Source organism: Choloepus didactylus, chromosome 18 (assembly GCF_015220235.1).
Source record: "Choloepus didactylus isolate mChoDid1 chromosome 18, mChoDid1.pri, whole genome shotgun sequence".
NCBI classification, from domain to species: Eukaryota; Metazoa; Chordata; class Mammalia; order Pilosa; family Megalonychidae; genus Choloepus; species Choloepus didactylus.
Genome location: NC_051324.1, coordinates 57,082,059 through 57,109,567, shown reverse-complemented (window position 1 = coordinate 57,109,567; position 27,509 = coordinate 57,082,059). Strand labels below are relative to the sequence as shown.

At 36.8% G+C, this 27,509-nt stretch overlaps 1 protein-coding gene across 1 annotated transcript in view; it reads left to right on the top strand.

The window, feature by feature from the left end:
• TANC2 (tetratricopeptide repeat, ankyrin repeat and coiled-coil containing 2) overlaps positions 1-27,509 on the top strand; it is a 553,793-nt gene that overhangs the window by 401,736 nt on the left and 124,548 nt on the right. The window contains 1 exon segment of the mRNA XM_037807876.1: positions 26,402-26,683. Within this exon segment, the coding sequence (XP_037663804.1) occupies positions 26,402-26,683 (282 nt within the window).

The window sequence follows — 27,509 nt, the reverse complement described above, 5'->3', positions numbered from 1 at the left end:
ATAGAATACAATGGGCTTCCTAAAACACTGTTGAGAATGGGGCAGTTTAAACAGATGTAAAAATGATGGCTTACATTTATTGGAGCTCTTACTCTTTGTGGACACAGTGTTAAGAACTTTTAAAGTGTTCTTGTTTAATCCTCACAACTCTTTGATGTAAGTAGTGGTAGTAAGCAAACTGAGACTTGGGTTAAATAACTTGCTTAAGGTCACGTATCTAGTAATTGGCAGAGCTAGGATTCAGTTCATATCTGATGTACTCCAGAGCCTGTGTTCTTAACCAGCATGCTATTCTATGTTGTAGATAATATAATATAAAAAGCAGTATATAATATAATAATAGCAGTAAAAATGGCTTATTATAGACAGTCCATATTCTAGAGTATTGGGGGTGGGAAACAGAGTTGCATATGAAAAGTAACTACCCCATGGCTATCCTTTCAGCAGGCGCTGTGGTCCAGGAGGGCACCGCCATGATTCATGTCTTGTACATTAGCCCAAACTAGCTCCTATCCTTATCTTTCTTGTTTCTATTATTAGTACCTTAATTTTCCTTTCACTTAGGCTTTAAATCTTGGAGTCAGCTTTGAATTGCCATCTTCATTATCTTCTTTATCTAGTCAGTTACCAAGCTCTGAGAGTGCTACTCTCACAGTCTCTAACATTCTTTCCATGTTTTCCATTCTCATTACTGCTAATTAGCTTGCCTCTCTCCTATGGTCTTTCCGTATTCTAATCAATCCAATGCCTAGCTGCCAAATTAATCTTTCTAAAATGGAACTAAGAGCATGTCATTTCTGTTTTATAGTTATCATTTCCCTGTCCAGTTAGTGTGCAGGGACAGAAACTGAAAAAAAAAATTTTTTAAGTAGTTTTAGAAAAGACAAATTCATCTGTTATTACGTTTAAAATTAACTTTGTTTATACTTAAGAAAAGCCAAAGGATATTTTTTTAAAGGACACTGCCAGATGGACAGTGAAATAGCACATATGATGGACAAGAAATAAAGGAAAAGTGATACTAAGATAATGTATGAGAAAGTGCCTAGACAATGCTTAATGAATTTTTTTAATTCACTCAAAAACAGAGACCAAAAGCATTTGTATGATAGATGAAAATTAACACAAAAAATTGCACAGTAAGACTTTTCCACCTGACAGCAACCCATGGTTAATTGCACCAAGTTAACAGGAAAGACAAGTAGAATTATTAAATGGAGGCTAGAAAGAAGAAATAGAGAAATAACCATATACTAAATCTCATTCAAGTTAAGAGGAAAATGGTGCATTCTGATGTGAAAGATACCTAAAACCCATAGGTAAAGGAGTTATAATTGAAAAACAATTGCTTTGGCATCAGTATTTTTAAGTATTCAAAAAGAGATGAGAAGATGGCAAATCTCTAATCTAGGAAGAGTAAGATAAAGAAACAGATGTGTTGACAGTTTGTGTTTTAATTAGTTTATCAATCTAGGGAAAAAGAAACAGGAGGAGTAGGCAACAGATGACATTAAAGTGTGAAAGTGATGGGAAGTCCTTGATGTTGCCTAGAGTTCTAAAAGTGATTGAGAAATGCATAAAGCAAAAAGACAGAAACAGAGTTGGCCATTGGGAATGGTAAAATGACGACAGGACTAAAGCAGCCTGTATTTGTGCCCTGATAATGATAATTATTAGCATTTATTGGGCACTTACTATGTGCCAGGTTCATGCTAATAACTTTATATTAACTCAGTCCTCGTAACAGCCCCATGAGGCGTATGTGTCCCCTTTTACAGAGGAAGAAACTGAGATGGAGAGAGGGGTTAAGTAATTTGCCAGGGTCACACAATTGGTGAGCCTGAGCACATAACCCATTTGTGGTTAAGTGATCCCAGTGGCCATAAATTAGAAACAGAATTGTGACCCAAAGGAGAGTCAGTGAGGTAAATTAAGTAGTTATCTTTAGAGTATAGCTGATGTAGTGTAAGGAAAGAGCTCTAAGCCCCATTAGAAAATATTAAACTCATAAAACTTTATGCTTTTATGTAGCTGTGTCACTTAAGGTTTTCAAAGGACTAAAAGTATTAGGCTGCATGTGACAATTTTCATTAGTGAGTATGATACAGATATACTTCAAAAAGGAACATAGTGTTATAAAAAGAAAACAAATATTATTCCCAAGGAAAACCCCCTTTTTAAATAACTGCACTTTTTCCTGTGTCTTATGAGTTATATAAAGGTTTTATATTGAGAGTCTTCTATTAATACATGTTTCTGTTCTGGAGATTTCTTTCCAGAAATTTACCTGATTTCTTTGACCCATTTTTTGCAAAAGATAACAGGGAGGTGGGGGAGAATGAAGTGGCAAGGGGGTTCTGCAAGGGAACAAGGGAAATTAGATATTTGAGTCCTTCTAGTTCATATTCAGTCAGTATAACTCAATTTCCATTTGTTCAGAATCTGATTTACATACAGCTTTTTTTGTGTGTGTTTAAAAGAACCTTAAGGATCTTCTCATCCAATTCCCTTGTTTTATATAAATTTTTTTTTGAAATAAATTCAAAATTATATGAACGGTTGCAAAAACAATACTAGCCCCATACACAGAATTCCATCATACCCTGACCCCCCTCCCCCGGTAGCTCAATCCACCAACTTTAACTTGCTGTCACATTGCTATTTCTTTCCCTCCCTCCCTCCCTCCCTATCATCCATCATCTATTGCTCTGTCGTCTGAACGTATGAGAGTTAGCTGCATACATCCTTGAGCATTCACTATAATCCACGTATACACTTCCCATGAATAAGAACATTCTTTCATGCAATCCCATTAAGCACAGCTAAGGAGTACAATAGATTCAACAATGATAGAAAGCTTACATTCTATATTTCCTTTTCCTTATGTCTCAACTGTGTCCCTTTGAGCCACCTGTCCTCTATCCTCCTGTCCCATCCAAGTTCATCCTTAGTATTCAATTGTCATCTAGTTAGACTGACTTTTTTTTTTTTTTCTTTCAGTTGTGGAAACATACATACAGCCTAAATCTTCCCATTCCACTCCCTCCCTAGCCTTTCATTAGTGGGATTAATCACGTTTAGAATGTTGTAATGCTCTTTCCCACCATCCATTACTAGAAATTTCCCTTCTCCTCAAACAGCAACCCTACACTCATTTCTTAACTCCCCATTGCCCCTTCCCCCATTTCTCTTAACCCAAACTCTACTTTTCATCTCTGTGGTTATATTCTCTGATAATTTCTTTGTGTTTACTGTGGGGCTTAAAATTAACCTCTTAAATCCATATCAATCTTGTTTTTCTTTGATACCACCTTCACTTCAATAGGACACATAAACTATATTCCTGTACTCCTTCATTCCCCTGCCTTTATATAGTTGTCTAAAATTACATATTTTACATTGAGTTCAAAACCACTGATTTGTCCTTAGAGTTTGTGTATTTTAGATCATGTAGGAAGTGACTAGTGGAATTACAGTCCAAAAATTATTGACTTCTATTTGTATTCCATTGTGGTTGGAGAATGTGCTTTGAGTATATTCAATGTTTTTTTTTTTTTAATTTCTTGAGGCTTGTTTTATGTACCAGCTTATGGTCCCTTCTCGAGAAAGATCTGTGATCACTAGAAAAAAGTGAGTGTCATGGTGATTTGGGATGTAAGGTACTATATATGTCTGTTAAAATTCTCTTTATCTCTTTCTCCTTTCCCTGTCTCTCCTCCAGCAGGGCTCCCCTCTGAATCTGAAGTAGGGCAGGTCTTTCATTGGCAAAGTTTCTCAGCATTTGTTTGTCTGTGAAAAATTTAAGCTCTCCCTTGAATTTGAAGGAGAGTTTTGCTGGATAAAGTATCCTTGGCTGGAAATTCTTCTCTCTCAGAGTTTTAAATATGTCATGCCACTGCCTTCTCGCCTCCATGGTTGCTGCTGAGTAGTCACTACTTAATCTTATGTTGTTTCCTTTGTATGTGGTGAATTGCTTTTCTCTTGCTGCTTTCAGAACTTGCTCCTTCTCTTCAGTATTTGACAGTCTGATCAGAATATGTCTTGGAGTGGGTTTATTTGGATTTATTCTATTTGGAGTTCGCTGGGCATTTATGGTTTGTGTATTTATATTGTGTAGAAGGTTGGGGAAGTTTTCCCCAAAAATTGCTTTGAATACTCTTTCTAGACCTTTACCCTTCTCTTCCCCTTCTGGGACACCAATGAGTCTTAAGTTTGGACGTTTTATTTTATCTATCGTATCCCTGAGATCCATTTCGATTTTTTTGATTTTTTTCTCCATTCTTTCTTTTGTTCTTTCATTTTCTGTTCTGTGGGCTTCTAGGACACTGAGATGTTGTTTGGCTTCCTCTAGTCTTGTATTGTGAATATCCAGAGTCTTTTTAATTTGGCCAACAGTTTCTTTTATATCTGTAAGATCTTCTATTTTTTTATTTACTCTTGCAATGTCTTCTTTATGCTCTTCTAGGGTCTTCTTTATGTAGCTTATATCCTGGGCCATGGTCTTCTTGATGTCCTTTAAATCCTTTGCCATGTTTTCATTCCTCGATTGTAGATCTTTGATTAATTTTGCGAGGTATACTGTATCTTCTGATATTTTGGTTTGTGTGTTTGGAGTTGGATTTTCCATATCTTCTGGTTTTATCATATGCATTAAGATTTTCTGTTGTTTTTGGCCTCTTGGCATTTGTTTTGCTTGATAGGGCTCTTTCAAGTTGTAAAGAAAAAGGGATATCGATCTAATTTTTCGGGAACAGTTTGGTGACATACACTTTCTCTAACTAAGCAGCAGATGGCATCTGTGAGTCACCTATACCCCTCAAGTCAGTTCTCAGCCTTTTTTCCGCTTTGTGTGGGGAAATGATTCTTGTGGGTTTAGTTGGAGAACTCAGTTTGGGTGTGTTGCTGGATGTCCGCCCTGAATGTGGGGCGTGTGTACAGGTAGCCGGGGAGGAAGGGCAGTTCTAATGTTCAAATCCCCCATTCAAAAGTCTAAGCCTTCGTCTCAGTTCAGCCCCAGCCTCTCTCTCTTGCTGATCCATAAACCACCGGACTTGGCATAGCATCCGTGGGTTCTCCAAGCAGATCCCCCCTCCCAGCCATGCTCCTCCAGTAGCTCAGCCAAGGGAAGGCTGTGCTACGTCATCAGTGCGCGCCGTCCCACAAGGGAAGCCCCAAGCCTCCGGGCCGTGCGGCGGCGCACTCCCAGCCCGAAGCAAAAATGGCCGAGCGGGGCGTCTGAGCCCCCTCCTCCTCGCACCGTTCCTCCTTCCCAGCTCCAGGACAACTGGCGGGGCTTTGGGCTGTGGGCACGGCCCTGGGCAGGAGTTTATCCAGCCCTCTGGGGGCTAGCTAGCCGCAGGGTTTCTTTCTGCTTCCAGCTCTCCCCTCCTTTCCCCCGAACCCAATGGTACCTGCTGCAGACTCTCTTCCCGGCCAGACAGCAAGAGGCCAGCCCAGCCCCCTCTTGCTGTGTTTTACTGCGTGGTTCCCACAATTGCTACTGGAGCCACTCCTTTTTTTTTTTTTTTTAAACAGCCAGCTGGTCTCCATACACTGAACCCTGGCTTCCCCAGCCCACCACGCGGCTGCGGGTCTTCCAGCCAGCTTACTCACTCATTTCAAAATGCTGACTCCCGGTTTCACCAAGTATACGGTCCCTCTGGAGCTAGGAGCCCTCATCCAATTGGTGCATTGCTGTAACCGGTATTCTAGGCCACTTTCTGGTTTTTAGCTAGTGTTTTTCACAGAGGCATTTTTTTCATCCTGTCTCAGCTAGCCGCCATCTTAGTTCCGCTCCCTTGTTTTATATTTGATGAAACTGCCCTCAAAAGGAATTAAGCCTCTTGCCCAGGGTCAGACAATAATAGAGTCTGAACTAGCATCCAGATCCTCTGGCTTAGTTCATTCCTCTTCTCATTCCTCACTGCCATGATTCTCTATTAACCTCTCCAATTCGAAAGACTGACACGTCTCCTCAGGACAAAATGTGCTTTACCAGACTGTTTAGTTAAAATGAAAATCTAGGCCTCAGGTAAGTTTTTAAATTTCTGGGTAAAACATTTTGGAATTTTTTATTTTAGAATTCCATTTAGGGAATAGTCTACAGAGACATTCCTAAGAGTGGGAGAGCATAGACGAGGGAACAGGTCCTGTGACATGGGGGGTGATGCAGGAAGGAGAGGAGTATTATAGGATGGGGCTTAGTAGATAACCACAAGAGTGATAACACTTGGGAGCCAGGAAGCAGGTAGACTAGATTGACATTTGAAGGTGGGAGGTCTGGAGTATATTTACATCTTGCTCTTTTGTGAAATCAACAGTTTCTCACCTCCTGCTTACTTCCCGTTTCACGTTTTAAAGTTATATTTTAAGATTAATTTACCCTTTTCTCTTTACTGGCTTACAAAGATGATAGGTTAAACATCAGCTGCCTAGGTCACGCAGACTGCTGTGCGCCAAGGTCCGCAGGCCTGTTCTGTTCAGGTTGGGGGCTGCCACTCTTATCTTCTTATATATTGAAAAGGCCAGCTAATTGTGAAAATCAATCTCTTTCCTTTCTTTCTTTAAGAAGTGCTCCTTCTTAAGAGTCCTTCCCACCATCCTCCACAGTAATGGCATTTAAAATATAATGAATGATATATTTTCTGCTTGTCTTTACTTACTTATTCTCTTTTGTTCCTGTTTTCTTCCTTTTTTCCTTTCACTAAAAGACTTGTTTAAATAGTTCTGTGATGAAAAAAAACTTTTCATGCAATTTAGGATCCCACAGCTTTATTGAGTGATTTGTGAATCAGGCAACAGCTCATTCAGAAAGTAGAAAATGTTCTGATTGGCTGACATTAAGTTTCCATTTTACATAGAGGGGATCTTAAAAAGTGGGGAGCAGATATACATTGATTAGTATGGTATGCTTGCCCATTCTGATAAGCTGGACCTAAACTAGTTTTATTACTGGGTGTTTGCTTATAGGCAGCCTTGTAGGGTATATTCCATTTTGTTAGAAAACCCCTGCAGGTCAGTTGTTTTTGTCTCTGGAAAAGCTCTACCCAGAAAGGGGGTCCCCTCCTGGCAATGCCTATTGTAGGCGGCCATTTTATTTTCCTTAACATCTGTTACTGCCTTGTCTGTTTCTACTCATTAGCAGAAAATCTGATGGGGATTAGAATCATTTTTGGATAGATTTCATGTAGTGCAGACCTACAGGGACATGTGGAGCACACTGGCTGTGCTGAATTCTTCTAAAACTTCAGTAGGTCTCTTTGTCCTAGCCAGCTTCTACAGATAAGTAGGTATACAGGTTGTGCTGTAAGAACCGGTTGCTGAGGATTAAAAAATAAACTCAGCTGAAAATCCTTTCTATCAGAGTTAATGAGGTGAAATCATCATCTGGGTACCTTCTGCCTGACAAAGGAATAAGCACTTTACAAAAGCTTTTTACAACCAGAATAACAACAACATGCCTGATTTCCAGCTTTCATTAATGGTGAAGTTGTTTGGTTGACTAACCCTCCCTTGGATAACAATTATAAAATATGAACCAAAAAAACTTATTTGAAGGTATTGGAGAGTGGCCAGCAGCAGACAGAAGTGGAAAAGGCGTTTGCATTTGAAAGGTAGGGACCAACACCAGTGTTATTTGCAAGTTTGTAGCTTATTTGCCTGAGGGTCCTTCTCAATCCATGCATGACTTCCCATGGCAGAAAGCCACAGCTTTACTGGCTTGAGGTATCAAACAACAGAGTTCCAAGGCTGCCAAAACAGCTGGAAAGTTAGCAAAGAAACCGTAGAAGAAAGGGCGCTGCAGGGTAGCTAGATGCCAAATTTGCATGTAAACTCTACCCAAATCCTTGGCTGACTACTGAACTATATATATGTACGCAGAAAAGATCCCAATCAGCCTGGCAAAAAAAGAAGCAGCTCAAAGCTGAGAGAACTCAGCAATTTCAGCTGGTACTTATTGCAGATAAGAGTTTGCACCCAACCAAGTTTTAACTTCCTGCTAGAACAAAAATTAGCATTCTCACAAGGAACTTAGCAGAATACATGGTCTCTAAAGTATGGGTTAAACCCAGTGTTAGTAGAAGGAAGAAAATAATAGATAAAGGCAGAAATCAGTGAAATGGGAAATAGACAACCATTAGCAATAATTAACAAAGCTAAAAATTGGTGATTTTAAATAAAAAAATAAAATTTATAAACCCTTACCAACACTGATTAAGAAAAACAGGAGAAAATAGAAGTTACTTATATCAGGAATGAAAGAGGAGATATCACTACAGAGTCCACAGACGTCAAAAGCATAATAATGGAAGATCAGCTACACTGAACTCTCCATCAGCACCTCTCCAGTGAAGTTTTGCCCTCGGCTTCTTGTCCCTTTCCCCAATATCCACCGGGTAAGTTTGTGATAATATTTCTAGAGCAAAAAAAAAAAAAAAGTGTGTGTTGTAATTAAGTGAAAAAGTAACCTTTCATAAACTACTCTCATCTTGTAGGCAAGCTCTAGCCTAACTAAATTATTGCACTACTACTAGTAGAGTACTATCATTTAACTAGAGGAATATGAAAGCGCATCTATCTCCACTCAACCCTGTCAACTATAATTTCCCCACTTCTTTTCATTTTCCACCATACTTTCCTCATTTCTAAAATTATATTGCTCCTTCTCTCTTGCTTTATTTCTTCTCATTTATATTTCCTTTGAGATACTGCTGCGATTTCAGGGCTTCTCTTTCCTTACTGGGAGCTAGGAGAACTGAGTTTTATCATTACTACCTATGATGGCTTGAGCACATCATTTAAAACATCTTAGAACTCTAATGTGCATAGCAAAAATTATTTATGTAGGTAAATTACCCAGCACAGAGCCTGACACATAAGAGACGGTCCACCATTTCTTCCCTCTTCTTGAACTACAACTTGAGGAGCCAGTAGAAATTAGGAAAGACCTTTCTAAAATAACTTATATTCTTCATTGCTAAAATCTAAACTTCCCTCAAAGGAAAAGAAGACAAAACTTAATTTAATAGTATTAAATTACTCTACTATACCCTGCCAAATTGTTTAGGTAAAATCTTCTTTATTCAGGCCTTTAGCAAATGTGGTATGTTTGCATTTCTCATAAGTATTTTGATTGCCTAATTATTGGTTTTTCCTTGGCATGATTCTAATTCAGCATACACTCCCTAAGGCAAAAAAGGCAGGAGGCCTTACCTCCAAGAACAGGTTATCCTTGAGAAATATGTATGCATAAGTACATTTACTAATTTTTAACATGATTTAATCAAAATCAATTCATATGTATTTTTCACATGGACTGCAGACATTTTAAGATGGTTCTAAAAGATGTTTCCTATTATATTTTCTTCTTACATTTCCCACTTTTTAATTGTACTTTGTTACAGAGGCTGTTATAGTTTGTTAAAGCTGTCAGAATGCAATATACCAGAAGTGGGCTGGCTTTTTCAATGGGGATTTATTAGGTTGCAAATTTACAGTTCTAAGGCCATGAAAATGTCCAAATTAAGGCATCAAGAGGAAGATACCTTCTGTGAGGAAAGGCTGCTGGTATCCAGGGTTCCTGTGTCACATGGGAAGGCACATGGCAATGTCTGTGGTCCTTCTCTCCTGGACCATGTTTTCAAACTGTCTCTCTCAGTTTCTGGGCAGGCTCTCTCTCTGCTCTCCTGCTTTACCTGCCTTTTATCCTCTCATAGGGGACTCCAGGGAAGGATTAAGACTCACCTTGAATGGGCTGAGTCGCATCTCAATTGAAATAGCCTAATGAAAAGGTCCCACCCACAATAGGTCTACCCCTAAAAGAATGGATTTGAAGAACATGGTCTTTTGTGGGGTACATAGCAGATTCAAACCAGCATACCTAGCATGTATCAAAATTCCAGACTCCCAGAAGGAAAGTTTGTGTTCAGCATAAACCACATTATTGAAACAAACAGTTTAGGCACAGTGAGAAACTATTATCAATTCTGGGAATGGTGGGAACTCTCCCAAAATCCAGTTCCCAGAGTCCAGCCAAGCACCATCCTTGCAAGGCGGCCTGTCTAAGGGTAGCAGTCTCAGGCCTGCTATGTTAACTCTTTTCTGCATAACAGTATATTTCCATTTCTCTCCTCCCAGCCTTTGTATTATTGTTGTCATACATTATATAAATGTTATAAACCTCACAATTCAAAAGTCACTTATCTCTTAAAGAGTTGGGAATTTTTTAAAAATCTTACACATTTAGCCATGTGTAGTTACCATTTCTGGTACTCCTCATTTCTTCATGTTAACCCATATATCCATAGGGTATCATTTTTCCTTCTGCCTGAAGGACTACCTTCCTTTAACATTTCTTGTACTGTCATCTATTAGTGATTATATTTTTCAACTTTTATATGCTTGAAAAATGTCTCTCTTTTTTTGCCGTTTTGTTTGGAAGATATTTTCATTTGGTATAGAATAATGGTCAACAAGCTTTTTTCTTTCCATAATTAAATCTGTTGCTCCACTGCCTTTTCTGTTGCATTGTTTCTGTAAGGAATCTGCTGTCATCCTTATGTTTGTTCCTCTGCACCTAATGTGTTTTTTCTTCTCTGTGTGCTTTTAAGATTTTCTCTTTATCACTGGTTTTGAGCACTTAAATTATGATGTGCTTTGGTATTGTTTTCTTCATGTTTCTTTTGCTTGGAGTTCATGAGGCTTCTTGAATCAGTGGGTTTATAATTTTCATCTAATATAGAAAATTTTCAACCATTATTTCTCTTTCTTAAGAGATATTTTCTGTCCCACCCACACACACACACTTCAGGGGCTCCACTTACACTTATATTTGGCTGCTTGGAGTTGCTCCACAGTTCACTGGTGCTGTTTTAATTTTGGAGTATTCATTTTTCTCTCTGTGTTCAATTTTGGATAGTTTTTATTACTATGTCACTATAATTTCACATCTGCCATTAATCCTATCTAGTGTATTTTTCATTTCAGATGTTAGAGCTTTATTCAGATGTTTGGGCCTTTATGTCTTCTCTATCCCTATTTAACTTTTTGAATATATGGAATACAGTCATAATCACTATTTTGCTATCCTTCTCTGCTAATTCTAACATCTTGCCAATTCTGGGTCAATTTCAGTTGATTGATTTTTCTCCTCATTATGGATCATATTTTCCTGCTTCTTTGAATTCCTGGTAATCTTTGCTTTTGGGATGCTGTATATTTTTGTATTCCTAAAAATATTTTAGAACTTTGTTCTGGGATGTGGCTAAGTTATTTGGAAACCATTTGTTCCTTTTGAGTCTTGCTTCTAACATTTGTTGGACAGGGCCAAAGCAGCATTTATTCCAGGGCTATTTATTCACCACTACTGAGACAAGACCTTTTCATGTATTCTACCTAATATCCTGTAAGTTGTGAGGTTTTCTTTTCTGGCAGGTAGGAACAGGCACTATTCCTGACCCTCTGTAAGCACTGTGCATTCTTCCTTCTAATTCTCTTAGATGGCTCTTACTCCAGCCTTGGATAGTGTCTTCACATGCATGTGCCAATCAGTACACTGCTGATTACTCAAGGGTACTGTCCACAGATCTCCAGAGTTCTTTCATTACAGCTCCCTCCTCTCCAGTATGCTGTCCTTCAAACAGTAGTTTCTTTGGTCTCCTTGGACCCTCAGCTCCATCTTCTCAATTCTTATAGACTGCTCTTCTCCCTCTGTAAGCCAAGACCTGAAAATTCTCTTAAGGCAGTTAGCAGGTAGTCATGGGGTTTACCTCATTTGTTTTCTGTACCTCAGGGATCACTGTTCTTCATGTCCTTATGTCTAGTACCTCAAAAATACTGTCTCATGTATTTTGTCTAGAGTGTTTTTGTTTTTGTTTTTGTTTTGTTGGTTGTTTTAGTGGGTAGATAAATCCAGTCCTTCTTACTCCTTCTTGGCCAGAATTGAAAATTCGTGTCAAGTATTTAAGAAGAAAAGTATAGGTAAAATGGACCAGAGCACAAACCCAATCTCTCATTAGAAAGGGGCTGTCTTACTAGTTAGAATTGGGTTCTCCACCAGCTAAAGTATATAAAGTGCCTATAATAATGAAGAATTAAATAGGGTGATTATTTCCACAGCAATAAATCTCACATGCCATATGTTGTATTGATCATTAGATTCTCCTTCTTTGTAAGACATTAGTTACTGAATACATGGATATGGATCCAGCCTTCTCAACTTTACTCCCTAGATGAGAGGAAAAAAAATACATTAAAAAAAAAATCCATCCTGTCCTCTCTGAATACTAACTGTAAGGCCCATATTCCCCCTTCTACCCATCCTCCCACCCCAACTCCCTGTAGGAAATACTATCCTTTGATTATCAATCCTCGACCAGCAACTAGGCCTCACCTCTGATATGCCCAGAACTTGGGAAATAATAGTTTTTATTCCCTGCATGCCTGTTATTTAAAGGCCCTCGTTTATGACACTATCCTTTAAATGGAAATGTATCCCTGAAAGGAGTGGACAAAATTATTCATTTCCTTTTATTGTCATAGTACAGAGCAGTGGTTTTCAAAGACCTGGGTTTGCATCCTGTAGGTTTCCTATTCTACCAGAAACAAATCTGTACATAGTTCCCTACAGTTGAGAATGGAAAATCCATATTCACTTTTTCATCATGAATTTATTTATTAAACATTTCTGAATTATATACCTGTGCCAGTTTGGATGTATTATATCCCCCAAAATGCCATGTCCTTTAATGCAATCTTGTGGGGGCAGATGTGTTAGTATTGATTAGTTTGGAATCTATGCATTAGGTTGTTTCCATGGAGATGTGACCCACCCAACTGTGGGTAGTACCTTTATTAGATTATTTCCATGGGGGTGTGGCCCAGCCCATTCAGCGTCAGTCTTGATTAGTTTCCTGAGCCCTGTAAGAGCTCAGACAGAAGGAGCTCAGTGCTGTAGCTAAGAGAGACATTTTGGAGGTGGCCATTGAAAGCTGACACTGACATTTTGGAAAATGCCATTTTGAAATGCAACTTGGGAGCAAGCAGGCCAAGTGCCTTCCAGCTAACAGGTTTTCCAGATGCCAATGGCCTTTCTTCAATGAAGGTACCCTGTTGTTGATGCCTTACCTTGGACACTTTATGGCCTTAAGACTATAACTTTGTAAACAAATAAACCCCCTTTATAAAAGCCAATCCATTTCTGGTATTTTGCAAAACAGCAGCATTAGCAAACCAGATCAATACCATATAACAAGAACTGTATTATTTAATAAGGACTTACTAGGTTGAGTGATTGTGGTAGTATGAGTTGATGAGGTACAGGGTTGAAGCATAGGGGTGGAAATGAAAATGTCAGGTACATACATTTAGTGGCTGTGTATAGCAGGGATGTAAGGGAAGCAAGGTTATTCATGAAAAACCTGGTTACATATATAGTAAAAGTGAGAGATGATGAGAACCTAAACTCTATGGTTGTCATTCATTGAGCATTTACTAGGTTCTGAGCTAAGGACTTTATATACATTTTCTCATTTAGTGCTCACAGAAACCTTATGAGGTAGATATTCATATTATCCTCAAATTATAAATGACAAAACTGAGCTTTAGAGTAATCCAGGAACTCCTCCACTGTTAAAAGTGGCAATGGAATGGGAAAAGAGAAAAAGGATCATATTTGAGGCATATATCTCAGAAAGGATTTATAGGACCCTGTGACAAAATTGGATGTAAAGATTAAGGAAGAGTAAACTCAGGGTGAGTACCCTATCTTGGAAGACAGGTAGATAGTGATACATCATTAACCGAGATATCAAATAGAGGAGAAGAAAAATAGTTAAGGAGCATGAGATAATAGGTTTAGTTTTAAACATTTTAAGTTTGGGATTTCTATTGTAAATCCAAGTAGATTACTCTAATAAGTTGTTGGAAATACTATGGAGATGTTTAGGAATGAGGTCTGGAATAGAAATACAGACTTGGAGACCGTCATCACTTAGATAGTTATAAAAGCCCTTAGTCTATTCCTTTGAAATTATCCAGGGAGACAGTGAGGAAGGAAAAAAAACAATAAAATATAGAACCTAGGATTAGCAGTATTTTAAGAATGGGAAGAATTAGGAAGAATCATTAAAGATATATCAGGAGAGGACCAGAAAACAAACAAACAAAAAAAAAACAGAAAACAAAAAAAACTTTCATCATGTATTTCAAAAAGTAGGGGTTGGTTAACAGCACTGAATATCAAGGGATAGTTAAGAAGCATAAAGACAAGGAAAAAAAATTATTGGATTTAACAGAAAGTCTTTAGTCATCAGTTATAACAAATGTTCCACATCGGTGCAAAGTTTTAATAATAAGGTGGTATATGGGAATCCTGTATTTTGTGCATGATTGTTCTGTACACCCACAACTTCTCTAATAAAAAAAAAGAAAGTCTTTAATGACATTAGCCCAAACAATTTCAGCAAAGTAATATGGATGAAATCCAGACTGGAATGAGATACTGTTTTAGAAAATGAAGATGACAAGCATGGCTCTTTCAAAAAAGAAGAAGGGAGATAAGGCAGAAGCATCCTCAGAGGGAGGAGGGCCCAACATCTACTTCTTTTTGTTTTGTTTTAAATAAGTGATGTGGGGAGGGGGCGGGGGGAGGTGATTATGGTTGCACTGGCTATCTTTTTTGGCTTGATGATATAGATAGTGACAGCAACTAATACAGATTATGGCCAGGCACTGTTCTAAGAATATTTCATATATTAACTCATTTAATCCTCACAGTATTATCCCTTTTTTCACGATGAGGAAACTGAGATACAGAGTTATGTAAGTAACCAGTCCAAGGTTACACAGCTAGTAAGTGACAAAGACAGGAAACAAATTGCTGCAGCCTGGCTGTGAGCCCACAGTCTTACCCTCTCTGCTATATGTTTCCCTGCCAACCCAAAAAGTGATTCTGATTTATACTGTTTGTAAATGAGAGGAGTCCTTCTAGGAACTAAGTAGACAAATGGGCCCCTGCCTTGGTTTAAGAAAAATAAGCTTGTTTTTTTTGTTTTGTTTTGTTTTTTGTTTTTTGTTTTCTTTTGCTTTATGTTAGGTGCTTATTTAATATCAGGACATGTATTTTTCATCTGTTCTATGTTTAAAAAAAAAAAATAGCATGCGTGGCATGAACCCTAAAAATGTGTCTGAAATTATCTTTTGCTCTGAGAAAGAGATGCTTCCAGACTGGACTTCACAGTCATTATGGAAGAATGTGAGGAAATACAACTCTGCTTTTATTTGTGCCAGACCTTGACTGTGTTACATACACCCTTTCTTCTGCCAGTCCTGTGACTGGCTTCTTTTTAAATGATTTGTGCTTGTTTTCCATAATTAAATATGCTTTAGTCTAAATCCAGTTAGTGTTCTTTTGTCTCCACTTTCCCTTCACCTTTCCTTTTTACTGCAGCTGTTTATATTTGTATTAGGATAGTCAGATCTGTTACCCTTGATGAACTTATATTTATTTTTTAAATGTTTACTCTTTGCCTTAAAAGTCAGTTCTTTCTATAAGCCTAGATATGTAATTATAATTATTGGTGACCTAACAGAGTCTATTTCCTAGAAAAAATTCATCTTCTGCTTCAAGCCTCATTTGCATTGAAAAGATGCACATACTTGTCTGGTTCTGGAGTGGTTTTTAAATCCCTTAAAAAAACTGTTTTCCAAAGCTTGTGTTATTTGTCTACCTACTGTAATGTTTTTTCCCCTTTTGTTTTGTTTTCTTTCTCCAATATTATCAGAAAAATTTCCAGATAAGCAAAAAATTTGAAAGAATTTTACAATAAACACCCACAAACCCACCACCTTGATTTTATCTTTATCTTATGTTAAATAATCTTATTTAACATTTTACTGTCTTATCATATATCTGTCCATCTATCCATCCCTTTATCCTTCTGTCATTTTTATGCATCCCAAATTAAATTGCATATATAGATATACTTTTATTAGAATGTTTTCAGAAGGGTGGGATCTTCTTCCTGCTTTGTTGTTGCCCTAGGATTGCTACCTGTTGTTGCCCTGTGAAAGATACTTCTAGGTGTCAGAGGTAAGGAGGCCACATTCTATTACTAAATGGTATGGATTAGGTCATTTTTTCCCCTTAGCTATAGTTTCAGTGCTAATTCTCACTGAACTATTTCAGTAGATTCTGCCTTAGAAGATCTCTTGGAAACCAGCTGATAACCACAACAGAGAAACTCTTATTTAGGAATGTGAACCCCATAGAGAACATTCATTACCTCCATGCCCCACATGCAGGCTAACAGCTCTTTCTTGTTCATATGCCCTAAATTTATATTTGGGTACTTAGGGTGTATGGTTTTCTTTTATCATATTGATGTGACAAAAACTCTAGGTTCTGAGGTACAGAACTGTTTCTGGGCTCTTCTCAGAGTCTACAGTTGTTTTACCATCTGGTACTGGGCTAATTTTGTCTGTGTTCTTCTCTTGAAGCTTTTGTGAATTGATGACATTTTTAGAAAATTTTTAAAATAACTTTTTAAAATGTCAAAGCTTTCTCATAATAAAATATGTTGAAGGATTACGTCAACATGAGAACAAGTTACCTTAATAGAATTTTCACTTAAGCATTTAAGTTGAGTTACTTATTCTATATTGTAAATTGACATTTGTGTCATGCCTCCTTTGACACAAAATGCAAAGTAATTTTTGATGTGAAAAGATATGTCTGTAAGTTTTGAAAGCAGCTGAGTCTCTCAGTAAGGTCTTTCTCTAGAAGGGTCATCTCTGACCAAGCATGCAAGGAGAGCTATGGGAGAAAGAAGCTAGCCAAGTTAGTCAGGTAACCCTAATCAATTATCTTCATGAGTGGGATGACTCATGTCACATTCAGATTTAATAGCTATATCCTGTAGATGCAACATGATATAATAGGAAATGCCTTGTTTAGAATAAGACCTAGGTTTTGATTCTGGTTCTTAAACCAGCTATGTGATCTTAGGTCACTCTAAGCCTAAGTGCCTCATCTATAAAAATTCTACAAGAATTACAGTGATGAGTAGTTGTTCTCAGGTCAGGTGAGCCCAAGCCCAAGGTGGACCTCCTTTTTACCACCCCGAAGCATGGAATCTAGCTTCAAATGACTATCTGTTTCCCCTTCCCTCACTCTTTGGATTCCTGAGACCATCCAGCTGGAGTGTGGTGCATCTTATCAGGAATCTCTCCTCCCCTAAGGATGCTCGGAACATCTCTTCATCGCCACCCAACAAAAACTCCCTGAGCAGTTAGTAACCCCCTACTACTGAGTGATGTCAGAGAAAATGGCATAGTAGGAAATTCCAAGCATCAGTCCCTCCACTGAAGCAACCATTAAGCTAGCAAAAACTGACAAAATTAAATTTTTCAGTGCTCTGGAATCTAACAAAATAACTTACAGCAACCAGGAGAGTGCATAATGAAAAAAAAGAAGCTGCTAAATTTGGCATTGAAGGAAATCTGTCAAGGCCCTGGGTGACCACTGAAAAAAATCAACAGATAGGTCAGTAAACTAACACACCACAAAGAATATAGTCCTTGCAAAAACAGTTTGGAAAAGTCACTAAACAAACAAATGAGCAGCATCTCTCAATAAGCAACAACAGGTGGGAGGATCTCATTTCCAGAATTGCCACATTATAATATTCAAAATATTAAGTGTTCAACAAAAAGTTTCAAGGCATACAAAGAAACAGAAAAATATGGAACGATTAATGGAAAATTAAAAAACAAAAAGGGAAATTGACAGAAAACATACCTGAGAAAGCCCAGACGTTAAACTTAGGACACAAAGTCTTTAAATCATCTGTCTTAAGTATGTTCAAAGAGCTAAAGGAAACCATGGAAAAAGAACTAAAAGAAACCAGGAGAATGATGTATGATTATAAATAGAGACTATCCTAAAAAGCTAAGAATGGTAAAAAGGAAGCAAATAGATTTCTATAGCTGAAAGTTGTAGTAACTGAAATGAATAATTCACTAGGGAGGTTCAAGAGCATATTTGAGCAGACAGAAGAAAGAGTCAAGAAACTTCAGGATAGATAGGTCCATTGAGATTATCCTGTCTGAGGAGCAAAAAGAACAAAGAATGAAAAACAAAAAATCCCCAGAGGCTGAGGGACCTGTGGGACACCATCAGTTGTACCAACATATGCAAATAAGAATCCCAGAAGGAGAAGTGAGAGAAAGATAAAGAAGAAGATAATATTTGAAGAAATAATGGCCAGACATTTCCCAAATTTGATGAAAGGTATGAATCTACACATCCAAAGCACTCAACAGACTCTAAGTAGGATAAATTCAGACATCACATTGAGATACATTGTAAACAAACTGTCAAAAGCCAAGGGCAAAGAGAGATTCTTGAAAGCAGGGAGAAAAACAAATTCACCTCATACAAGTCATCCACAGTAAGTGAAAACGTAATTCCAGTTTCTCATTAGAAACCCTGGAAACCAGAAGGAAAGGAAAGACAAATTTTCAGTGCTGAAAGAAAAAACCTGCCAATTAAATCTACGTCTACTAGACTTTTAAAAATGAAAGAAAAATTAAGACATTCCCAGATAAACAAAAGCTGAGGGGAGTTCATTGCTAGGAAACCTGCCCTACAAGAAATGCTAAAGGGAGTCCTTCAAGGCTGAGTAGAAAGGACACTAGACAGTAACTTGAAGTCACACAAAGAAATAAAGAACATTGGTAAAGGTAACTGCATAAGTAAATATAAAAGTCACTATTACTTTATTTTTGGTAACTCCTTTTTGTTTCCTATATGATTTAAAAGACAAATGCATAAAAATAATTATAAATCTATATTAATGTACTCACAATGCATACAGATGTAACTTGTAACAATAACAACATAAAGAGTGGGGGATAGAACTGTATGAGAGCAGAGTTTTTCTATACTACTGAAGCTATTTTGGTTTCAATGCAAACGAGATTGTTCCAAATTTATAAATTTAGGATTTTAATTGTAGTAACAATTACAGTTACTAAGAAAATAACTTTAAAATATACAGAAAAGGAAGCAAATAAGAAATCAAAATGATACACACACACACACACACACAAAATCAACCACAGAAGGCAGTATTGGAGGAATTGAGAAGTGAAAACGGATGTAAGACATACAGAAAACAAATAACAATATAGCAGAAAAATCCTTCCTTATCATTTAAATATAAATGGATTAAACTCACCAATTAAAAGACAGAGATTAGCAGAATGGGTAAAAGAAAACATGAGCCAACTATATGCTGTCTATAAAAGACTCACTTTAGATCCAAAGACACAAATAGGTTGAAAATAAAATGATATAAAAAGGTATCCCATGCAAATAGTAACAAAAAGAGAGTTGGTGTGACTATATAAATATCAGATAAAAATAGTCTTTAAGTCAAAAATTGTTAACAAGAGACAAGGGACATTGTATATTGATAAATGGGTAAATCCTTCAAGAAAATATAAAAAGTATAAATACATCACACCAAGCAACAGAGCCCCAAAATATATGAAGCAAAAATTTACAGAATTTAGGAGAGAAATTGACAGTTCTGCAATAATAGTTGCAGACTTCAGTACCCTACTTTTCAATAATGGATAGAAAATCAGATGATCAGCAAGGCTTTCCTTTGGAGAATTTGAACAAACTGTAAACCAGCTAGACCTGACAGATATATATAGAACACTCCCACCAACAACAGCAGAGTAAACATTTTTCTCAAGTGCATATGGAGCATTATCCGGAATAGACCATATGTTAGAGCACAAAACAAGTTTTGAATTTTAAAAGAATAAAATCATACAAAATATCTTCTCTGACTGCAATGGAACGAAAATAGAAATCGTAATAGAGGAAAAACTGGAAACCTCACAAATATGTGGAAATTAAACAATACAGTCTTAACCAACCAATTGGTCAAAGAAGAAATCGTAATAGAAATTAGAATATACCTTAAGAAGAATGAAAATGAAAAACAACATACCAAAACATTATGGGACACAGTGAAAGCAGTGCTCAGAGGGAAATTTATAGCAATAAACACCTACATTAAAAAAGAAGAATCCCAAACCAATAACCAGCCTATCTTTACACCTTAAGGAACTAGAAAAAGAAGAGCAACTAAACCCAAAGGAAATAGTAAAAATTAGAGAGGTGATAAACAAAATCGAAAATAGGAAAACCACAAAACCAAAAATTGGTTCTTTGAGAAGATCAGCAAAATTGAAAAACCTTTAGCTAGACTGATTAAGAAAAAAAGGGGGGAAGATACAAACAACTAAAATCAGAACTGAAAGTAGGGACATTGCTACCAACCTTACAGAAATAGAAAGGATTATAAGACAATGCTATGAACTATTGTATGCCAACAAATTAGATAATCTAGCTGAAATGGGAAAATTCCTAAAAACACACAAATTACAAAAATTGAGTCAGGAAGAGAAGGAGAATCCAAACAGAGCTACAACAAGTAGGAATTGATTCATTGTTCAAAACCCTCCCAACAAAGAAAAGCCTGGGACCAGATGGCTTCCCTGGTGAGTTCTACCAAGCATTCATAGAATAATGAACACCAATCCTTCTCAAACTCTTCCAAAAAATAGAAGAGAAGGTAATGACTCCTTACTCATTTTACGAAGCCAGCATTGTTCTGATATTAAAGCCAAGCAAAGATACCATAAGAAAACTGTAGACCACTATTCCTTATGAACTATAGATGCAAAAATCAGCAAAATACTAGAAAGCCAAATCCAACAGCATGTTAAAAGGATTATACACCATGCCCAGGTGAGGTTTATCCCAGGAAAGAAAGGGTGGTTCAATATTAATATACCACATTAATAGAAGGAAGAGTTTAAACACACACACACGATCATCTCAATTGACACAGAAAAGATATATGACAAAATCTAACACCTTTCATGATTAAAAAAACAAATCTCTGAAAAACTAGGCACAGAAGAGGACTTTCTTATATGATAAAGGGTACTTATGAAAAACCCACAACTGACATTATACTCAATGGTGAAAGACTGAAATCTTCCCCCCTAAGATCAGGAACAAGACAAAGATGCCCGTTTTCACCACTGTTATTCAACATTGTACTGGAAGTTCTAGCCAGAGCAATCAGGCAAGAAAAAGAAGCAAAAGATAGCCAAATTGGAAAGGAAAAAGTAAAACTCTCTGTTTGCAAAGAGTTTTTATATATATAAAATCCCAAAGGATCCCCCAAAATTCCCTGCTAGAGCTAATAACACACATCTTCAGCAAAGTTGCAAGATACAAAATCAGCTCACAAAATGAACTGTTTCTATACACAAGTAATGAACAATTCAAAGAGGAAGTTAACAAAACAATTCCGTTTACCATAGTATCCAGAAGAATTAAATACATAGGAATAAATTTAACCAAGGAGGTGAAAGACCTACACACAGAAAACTAGAAAATATTGCAAGAAAATTAAAGAAGGTCTAAACATTAAAAAATGGAAAGACATCCTTGTGTTTATTAATTGGAAAACCTTATTTACTTGTCAATATTACTCAAAGTGATCTACAGATTCAATGCAATTCTATAAAATTCCAACAGTCTGTTTTTGCAGAAATGGAAAAAACAGTTCTCAAATTCATTTGGAATTTCTAAAGACCCCAAATAATCAAAACAATACTGAAAAAGAAGAACAAACTTGAAGGACTCACACTTCCCGTTTTGAAAACTTACTGCAAAGCTAAAGTAATCTAAACAGTGTGGTACTGGCATAAGGACACACACATAGATCAATGGAATAGAATGGAGAGTCAAGAAATAAAGAAATCCATACATCCATGGCCAGTTGATTTTCAACAAGGGTGCAAGGACCATTCAATGGAGAAAGAACAGTCTTTTCAAAGGTAGTGTTGGGACAACCGATGTACACATGCAAAAGAATAAAGCTGGACCCCTATCTCACATGATTTGCAAAAATTAAACTCAAAATGGATCAACATAAATATAAGAGTTAATTATGAAACTAGTAGAAGATATAGGAGTAAATCTTCCTGATCTTTGGTTGGTGTCTTAGGTATGAAACCAAAAAGCATGAGCAATGAAAGAAAAAATAAATTGGACTTCATCAAATTAAAAACCTTTGATTCTCAAATGATATTATCAAGCAAGCAAAAAGACAAACCACAGAATTTGAGAAAATATTTGCAAATCATATATCTGATCAGGAACTTGTATCCAGAATCAAGAACTCCTGCAACACGACAACAAAAAGACAACCCAATTAAAAACTGGGTAAAGGATTTTAAATGACACTTCTCCAAGGAAGAAATACAAATGGCCAACAAGCTTAAGTGTTGCTGAGGATGTGGAAAAATTGGAACCCTTGTATATTGCTGGTGGGAATGTAAAATGGTGCAGCCACTGTCAGAAACAGTTTGGCAAGTCCTCATGAAGTTAAGTTAGAATTACCATATGACCCTGCTATCCACTCCTAGGTATATACCCAAACAAATTGAAAACAAATACTCATACTTTAACGTGAATGTTCATAGCAACACTATTAACAGCAGTCAAAAGGTAGATACAACCCAAATGCCCATCAACAGATGAATGGATAAACAAATTGTGTTATGGCCATATGGTGGAATATTATTCAGCCATAAAAAGGAATGAAGTGTGGATTTGTGTTACAACATGGATGAATCTCAAAGACATTATGCTGAGAGAAGCCAGATACAAAAGGTCACATACTATATGATTCCATTTTTATGAAATATCCAGAATAGGCAAAGCTTTAGAGACATAAAGCAGATTGGTGATTGCAAGGGTCTGTAGTGACAGGAGAGGAATGGGGAGGGGCTGCTTATTGGGTAGAGGATTTTCTTTTGGTGTAATAAAAATGTTTTGGAATTAGATAGAGGTGGTGGTTGCACAGACTTGCCTCCATTAAATGCCACTGAATTGTTCACTTCAAAATGGTTGATTTTATGTTAAGTGACTTTCACCTCAATATTTTAAAAAATATTTTTGTGAGGAATATATATATAAAAACTTGTACCATACCTGACACAGATAAGGTGCTTGATAATATGATTCCCCTTCTTTCCTTTTCTCTTTTATATCTGGTCTTTGGTTAAAACTGTGCTAGGCATTATCCTTGCCCTCAGAGTGCTTGAGATCTGGGTGAAAAAAACAAGATTAAAAATGTTAATGAGCAGCACAAACCAACATATAATTAAGCACTATACACCATACGGTGTAAATCTAGTTTTTCAATTTAGAGAAGTGAAAAATGAACGAGAACCTAGATTAATTAGGGACGACATTGTGGAGATGAAAATTAAGCTGGACCACAACATATGGACAAGGTTTAAATAGAAGAAAGGGGCATTTTAGGTAAGAGCAACAACCTGCACTTAGGCACAGGGACTGAAGTGAATCACAGTTTGTCAGGTCACTCTGAGGAGACTGTCTTGTTCACCCAATAGCACTCATTGGTGAGCTGTAAGGAATAGAGATGATTGACTTGTGTTATCTTACAAAGAGCCTTCAGAATCTGGTGAGGAGCTTAGATTTGATATGGCAGAAAATGGGCCATTGAAGATTTTAGAAGGAAAATGACATGATGCAAATCATAGTAATGAAGAACTGATCTGGTAGCAGTATGCAAAACGGAATAGCTTAGGCAGAAAGTGACTTTGAGGAGGCCAAATAGGAAGCAGGAGCAGTTGAGAGAGAAACCCTGAGCTAGGTGGAAACAGTGGAAGTGAACAGAGGGGACTGATGTGAGAGATCTTGGAGACTGGGATTGCTGGGGCAAGTTTAATTCTTGGTTAAATATCGGGAACTTTCATTTTAATTATAATCTTGACATTTGTATGGGCTCTGATGTAATAACAAAATGCTTCTTTTAGTCTTCTCTTTTCGTAATATATAAAAGTTCTTTTAATACAACTCTCTGATTTCCTTCCTCACTGTTCATGTATTCAACAAATGTTTATTGAGCCTTTACTATATATCCAGAACTATATGCTGGGGATACAAAATCATAACTGTATTCCCACTATCCAGAGATAAATACTATTATCATATATTCTTTTTGAGTTTTTTCTATGCCACATATACTTAATTTTAAAACAAAAACTAATTAATTAAAATTAATTACTTTGAATTATTTCTGTTATTCCTAAGTTTTCTATAAAGCATATGTACTACTTCAATAAAAAAAAATAGCAAAAGTAAATTAGAGAAAAGTTTGGCAATTCATCAAAAGGTAAATACAGTTACCACACAACCCAGCAAATCTACTCCTAGGTAACCAAGAGAAATGAAAACATGTTCACACAAAAACTTATACATGAATTTTCATAGCAGCATTATTCATAATAGCCAAAAAGTGGAAATAATCCAAATACTTATCAACTAACAAATGAATAAATAAAATGTGGTATATCCATACAATGTAATGTAATTCAGCAATAAAAATAAATGAAGTATTGATACATGCTATGACATGGATGAATCTCAAAAATATTATACTAAGTAAAAGAAGCCAGATCCAGAAAACCACATATTGTATTATTACATTTATATGACATGTCCAGAATAGGCACATCAGTAGAAATAGAAAGTAGATTGTTGATTGCCAGAGTCTTGCAGGGTAGAGAGAGGAGTATACAGATTGACAGCCAGTGGGTACTAGGTTTCTTTGAAAGATGACGGAAGTGTTCAGGGATTAGATAGTGGTGATGGTTGCACAACTTTGTGAATGCACTAAAAACTACTGAATTATATACTTTAAAGTATGAATTATATATGAATTATAGTTTAGAAATATTTTTAAAAAGTAAAATAGAATCGAATAGTTATATAACTAGAAATAAAAATAATATATTTTTAGAAGTTGAAGTCTCATTTTTCACTGAATTCTATAACCATAATTGAAGTTTTTAAAAAATAGATTTGCGTAGAGATGTAAATCTGGGAATTATAAGTAACCATGTAGCTGTATCTCTACAGCCACCCCTCCCCCTTTTTTAAAATGAAAAATGTGGACATATTAACTGATATAGGAAACTCTGATTCTATTGTCAGAATTTGGCTTTTTTCTTTTTTAATTTCTCACTACTTTTCAGTGTTTTATCCTTTTTAAAATGTTCCATTGTGATTCAAACAGCTTACCAGCAGTTTTAAATGAGCGTGTACTCATGCATGTGTGTATGTGTGTGCCATCTCTGGATCCCATTTTATAATTATAATATACTTTTTATTAAGTATATTCTAGAATATACTTAGTAAACATAGCTTTCATTTTCCCCCTTTATGGCTTTCCCTTTCTCCTCTTCCCATCCCCTTTCCACCCTTGGCCTTTCTTATACCCCAAAATATAAAATATTATTAGAGCATGATTTCTCTGGAAAATTAATTTTTCGAGTAAGCATTTATTGAGCACCTATGTGTCAAAGCACCTGTGCGCTAAAGTTAAAGATACAGAACTGAATTACCTGGTCCCAGACAAATAGTGATACATGTTAGAGGTACTCTGGGAACACTTATGAGGGCAACTAACCCAGGAAGGTAGGTCAGACAGGAATTCCTTTTACCATCAATATAATAGAGGCTTGAAGGTTGATCTTCTCTGAAACCAAGTCACATCTAGTATGCATATTTAGAGAACTATTGAAAGTAAGGCTCATGCTTGGCTCTTAATACGTCTCGCAATTATGTAAGCACAGGAAAAAATCTTGAGAAAAACAATGGGGATCCATCCCTAAGATAAATGTGTATATGCCAGAAATCATTTTCTTTTTAAATGGCTTGAGTGCAAGCAGAAAAGGTACAAAGACATTGGGTGAAAGTTTGGTTTTCACTTCCTTGACTGCTCAACAGTAGACCTTTTAAACCATCAGAACTTTTAGGGACTTTGCCCCCCTCCTAATAACATACTAATACTATACCTACTAGATTAAAAAAAAATGCTATCATGAACTTAAAGGAATTACTATTTTTGTTGATATTTTTAAAGAAACCCTCTTTACTTTGCATTGCTTTTCTTCAGGACGAATATTTAACTCATACATATGGTATAGCCATATTGGTTGAGAAATATTGAAATATGTACTTACTGGTTGGTAAAGAGTCACATAGGTGCTCAATTAAGCCATCTTGAATGCCTTGCTGTAGCTCACCTGTCATTGGTTATCCAGGTAGAACTGAGATTCAGTTTTATTACTTTCTGAATAAACCCAGGATACCTATAATAAGGTAACTATAATAGAAATGATATTGGACTCCCAAACCACAACTGTTTTTTTTTATTTCCCTTCATGTTGACAATGTAACCTAAGTTTTGTGTTCTCTTATTGTTCCTTTCAGTTCGCTTTGCACCTTATAGGCCTCCAGATATCTCCCTGAAGCCTCTACTCTTTGAAGTGCCCAGCATCACTACAGAGTCAGTATTTGTTGGCCGGGATTGGGTTTTCCATGAAATAGATGCTCAACTGCAAAGTTCAAATGCCAGTGTGAACCAAGGAGTGGTGATCGTGGGAAACATTGGGTTCGGCAAAACTGCCATCATCTCCAGATTGGTTGCTTTCAGCTGCCACGGCACACGGATGAGACAGATTGCCTCAGACAGCCCACATGCTTCCCCTAAACGTATGTATTCCTTTTTAAAGAAGTCTCTGCTTCATTGCTCTGAAAGTTTTCTGACGTATTTATGTGAAATCACATAACCCTTTTATTTTCTGATCTGTAAAATCTGGTTTCCATGTAAGGACCATTAATTCAGAGTTGAGAGGAAAGGATATAATGCTCTGTTTACATTTAACACACAAAGCCAGCAGTCACCTAAGTGTGACTGAAAAACCTCTCTCTGGGAATAATTTTATGACTCTTTCCTGCTTGGCTGTATGGCTAGTCTGTCCTTTGGATAATGATTGCAGCAATTGCCTGTAAAGCCATTTGCCTTCATCACTGTCAACTTTTGCTCGGCCTGTGCCCATTTCTTCTTGTTACATGCCAACCTAGTCTGTCTGTGGCCTTCCTTTCCTTGCTGTTGACATCAGTGTTGCACTGCTTGGGCTTGAGCTTCATTGTGTCCTTGAAGAGTTTCTCCTGTTTCCTTTTGAAAAGGTGCTGAGCTCTTGTACGTATTAGTGCTTCTTTCCTTTCAAGCAGGGCACAGCTTAATGATCGCCACCAAGATCTTGTTTATGTCTTTTAAAAACACTCATATAGTACTTCCTATGTTCAGGTACTCCCTAAGTGCTTTATAAATATTAATTCATCAGATCCTCATAGGAGTTCAGTGAGGTAATTCCTGTTACCTTCATTTCGCAGGTAAGGAATCTGAGACTCAGAGAAATTAAGTAAGCCTCCCAGGTTACACAGCCTGTAAATGGTGAAAGTAGAACTCGAGCCCAAACAGTCTGGTTTCAGAGGCCATTCTCCTATCCATTTTGTTATGCTGCCTCTCCTTATT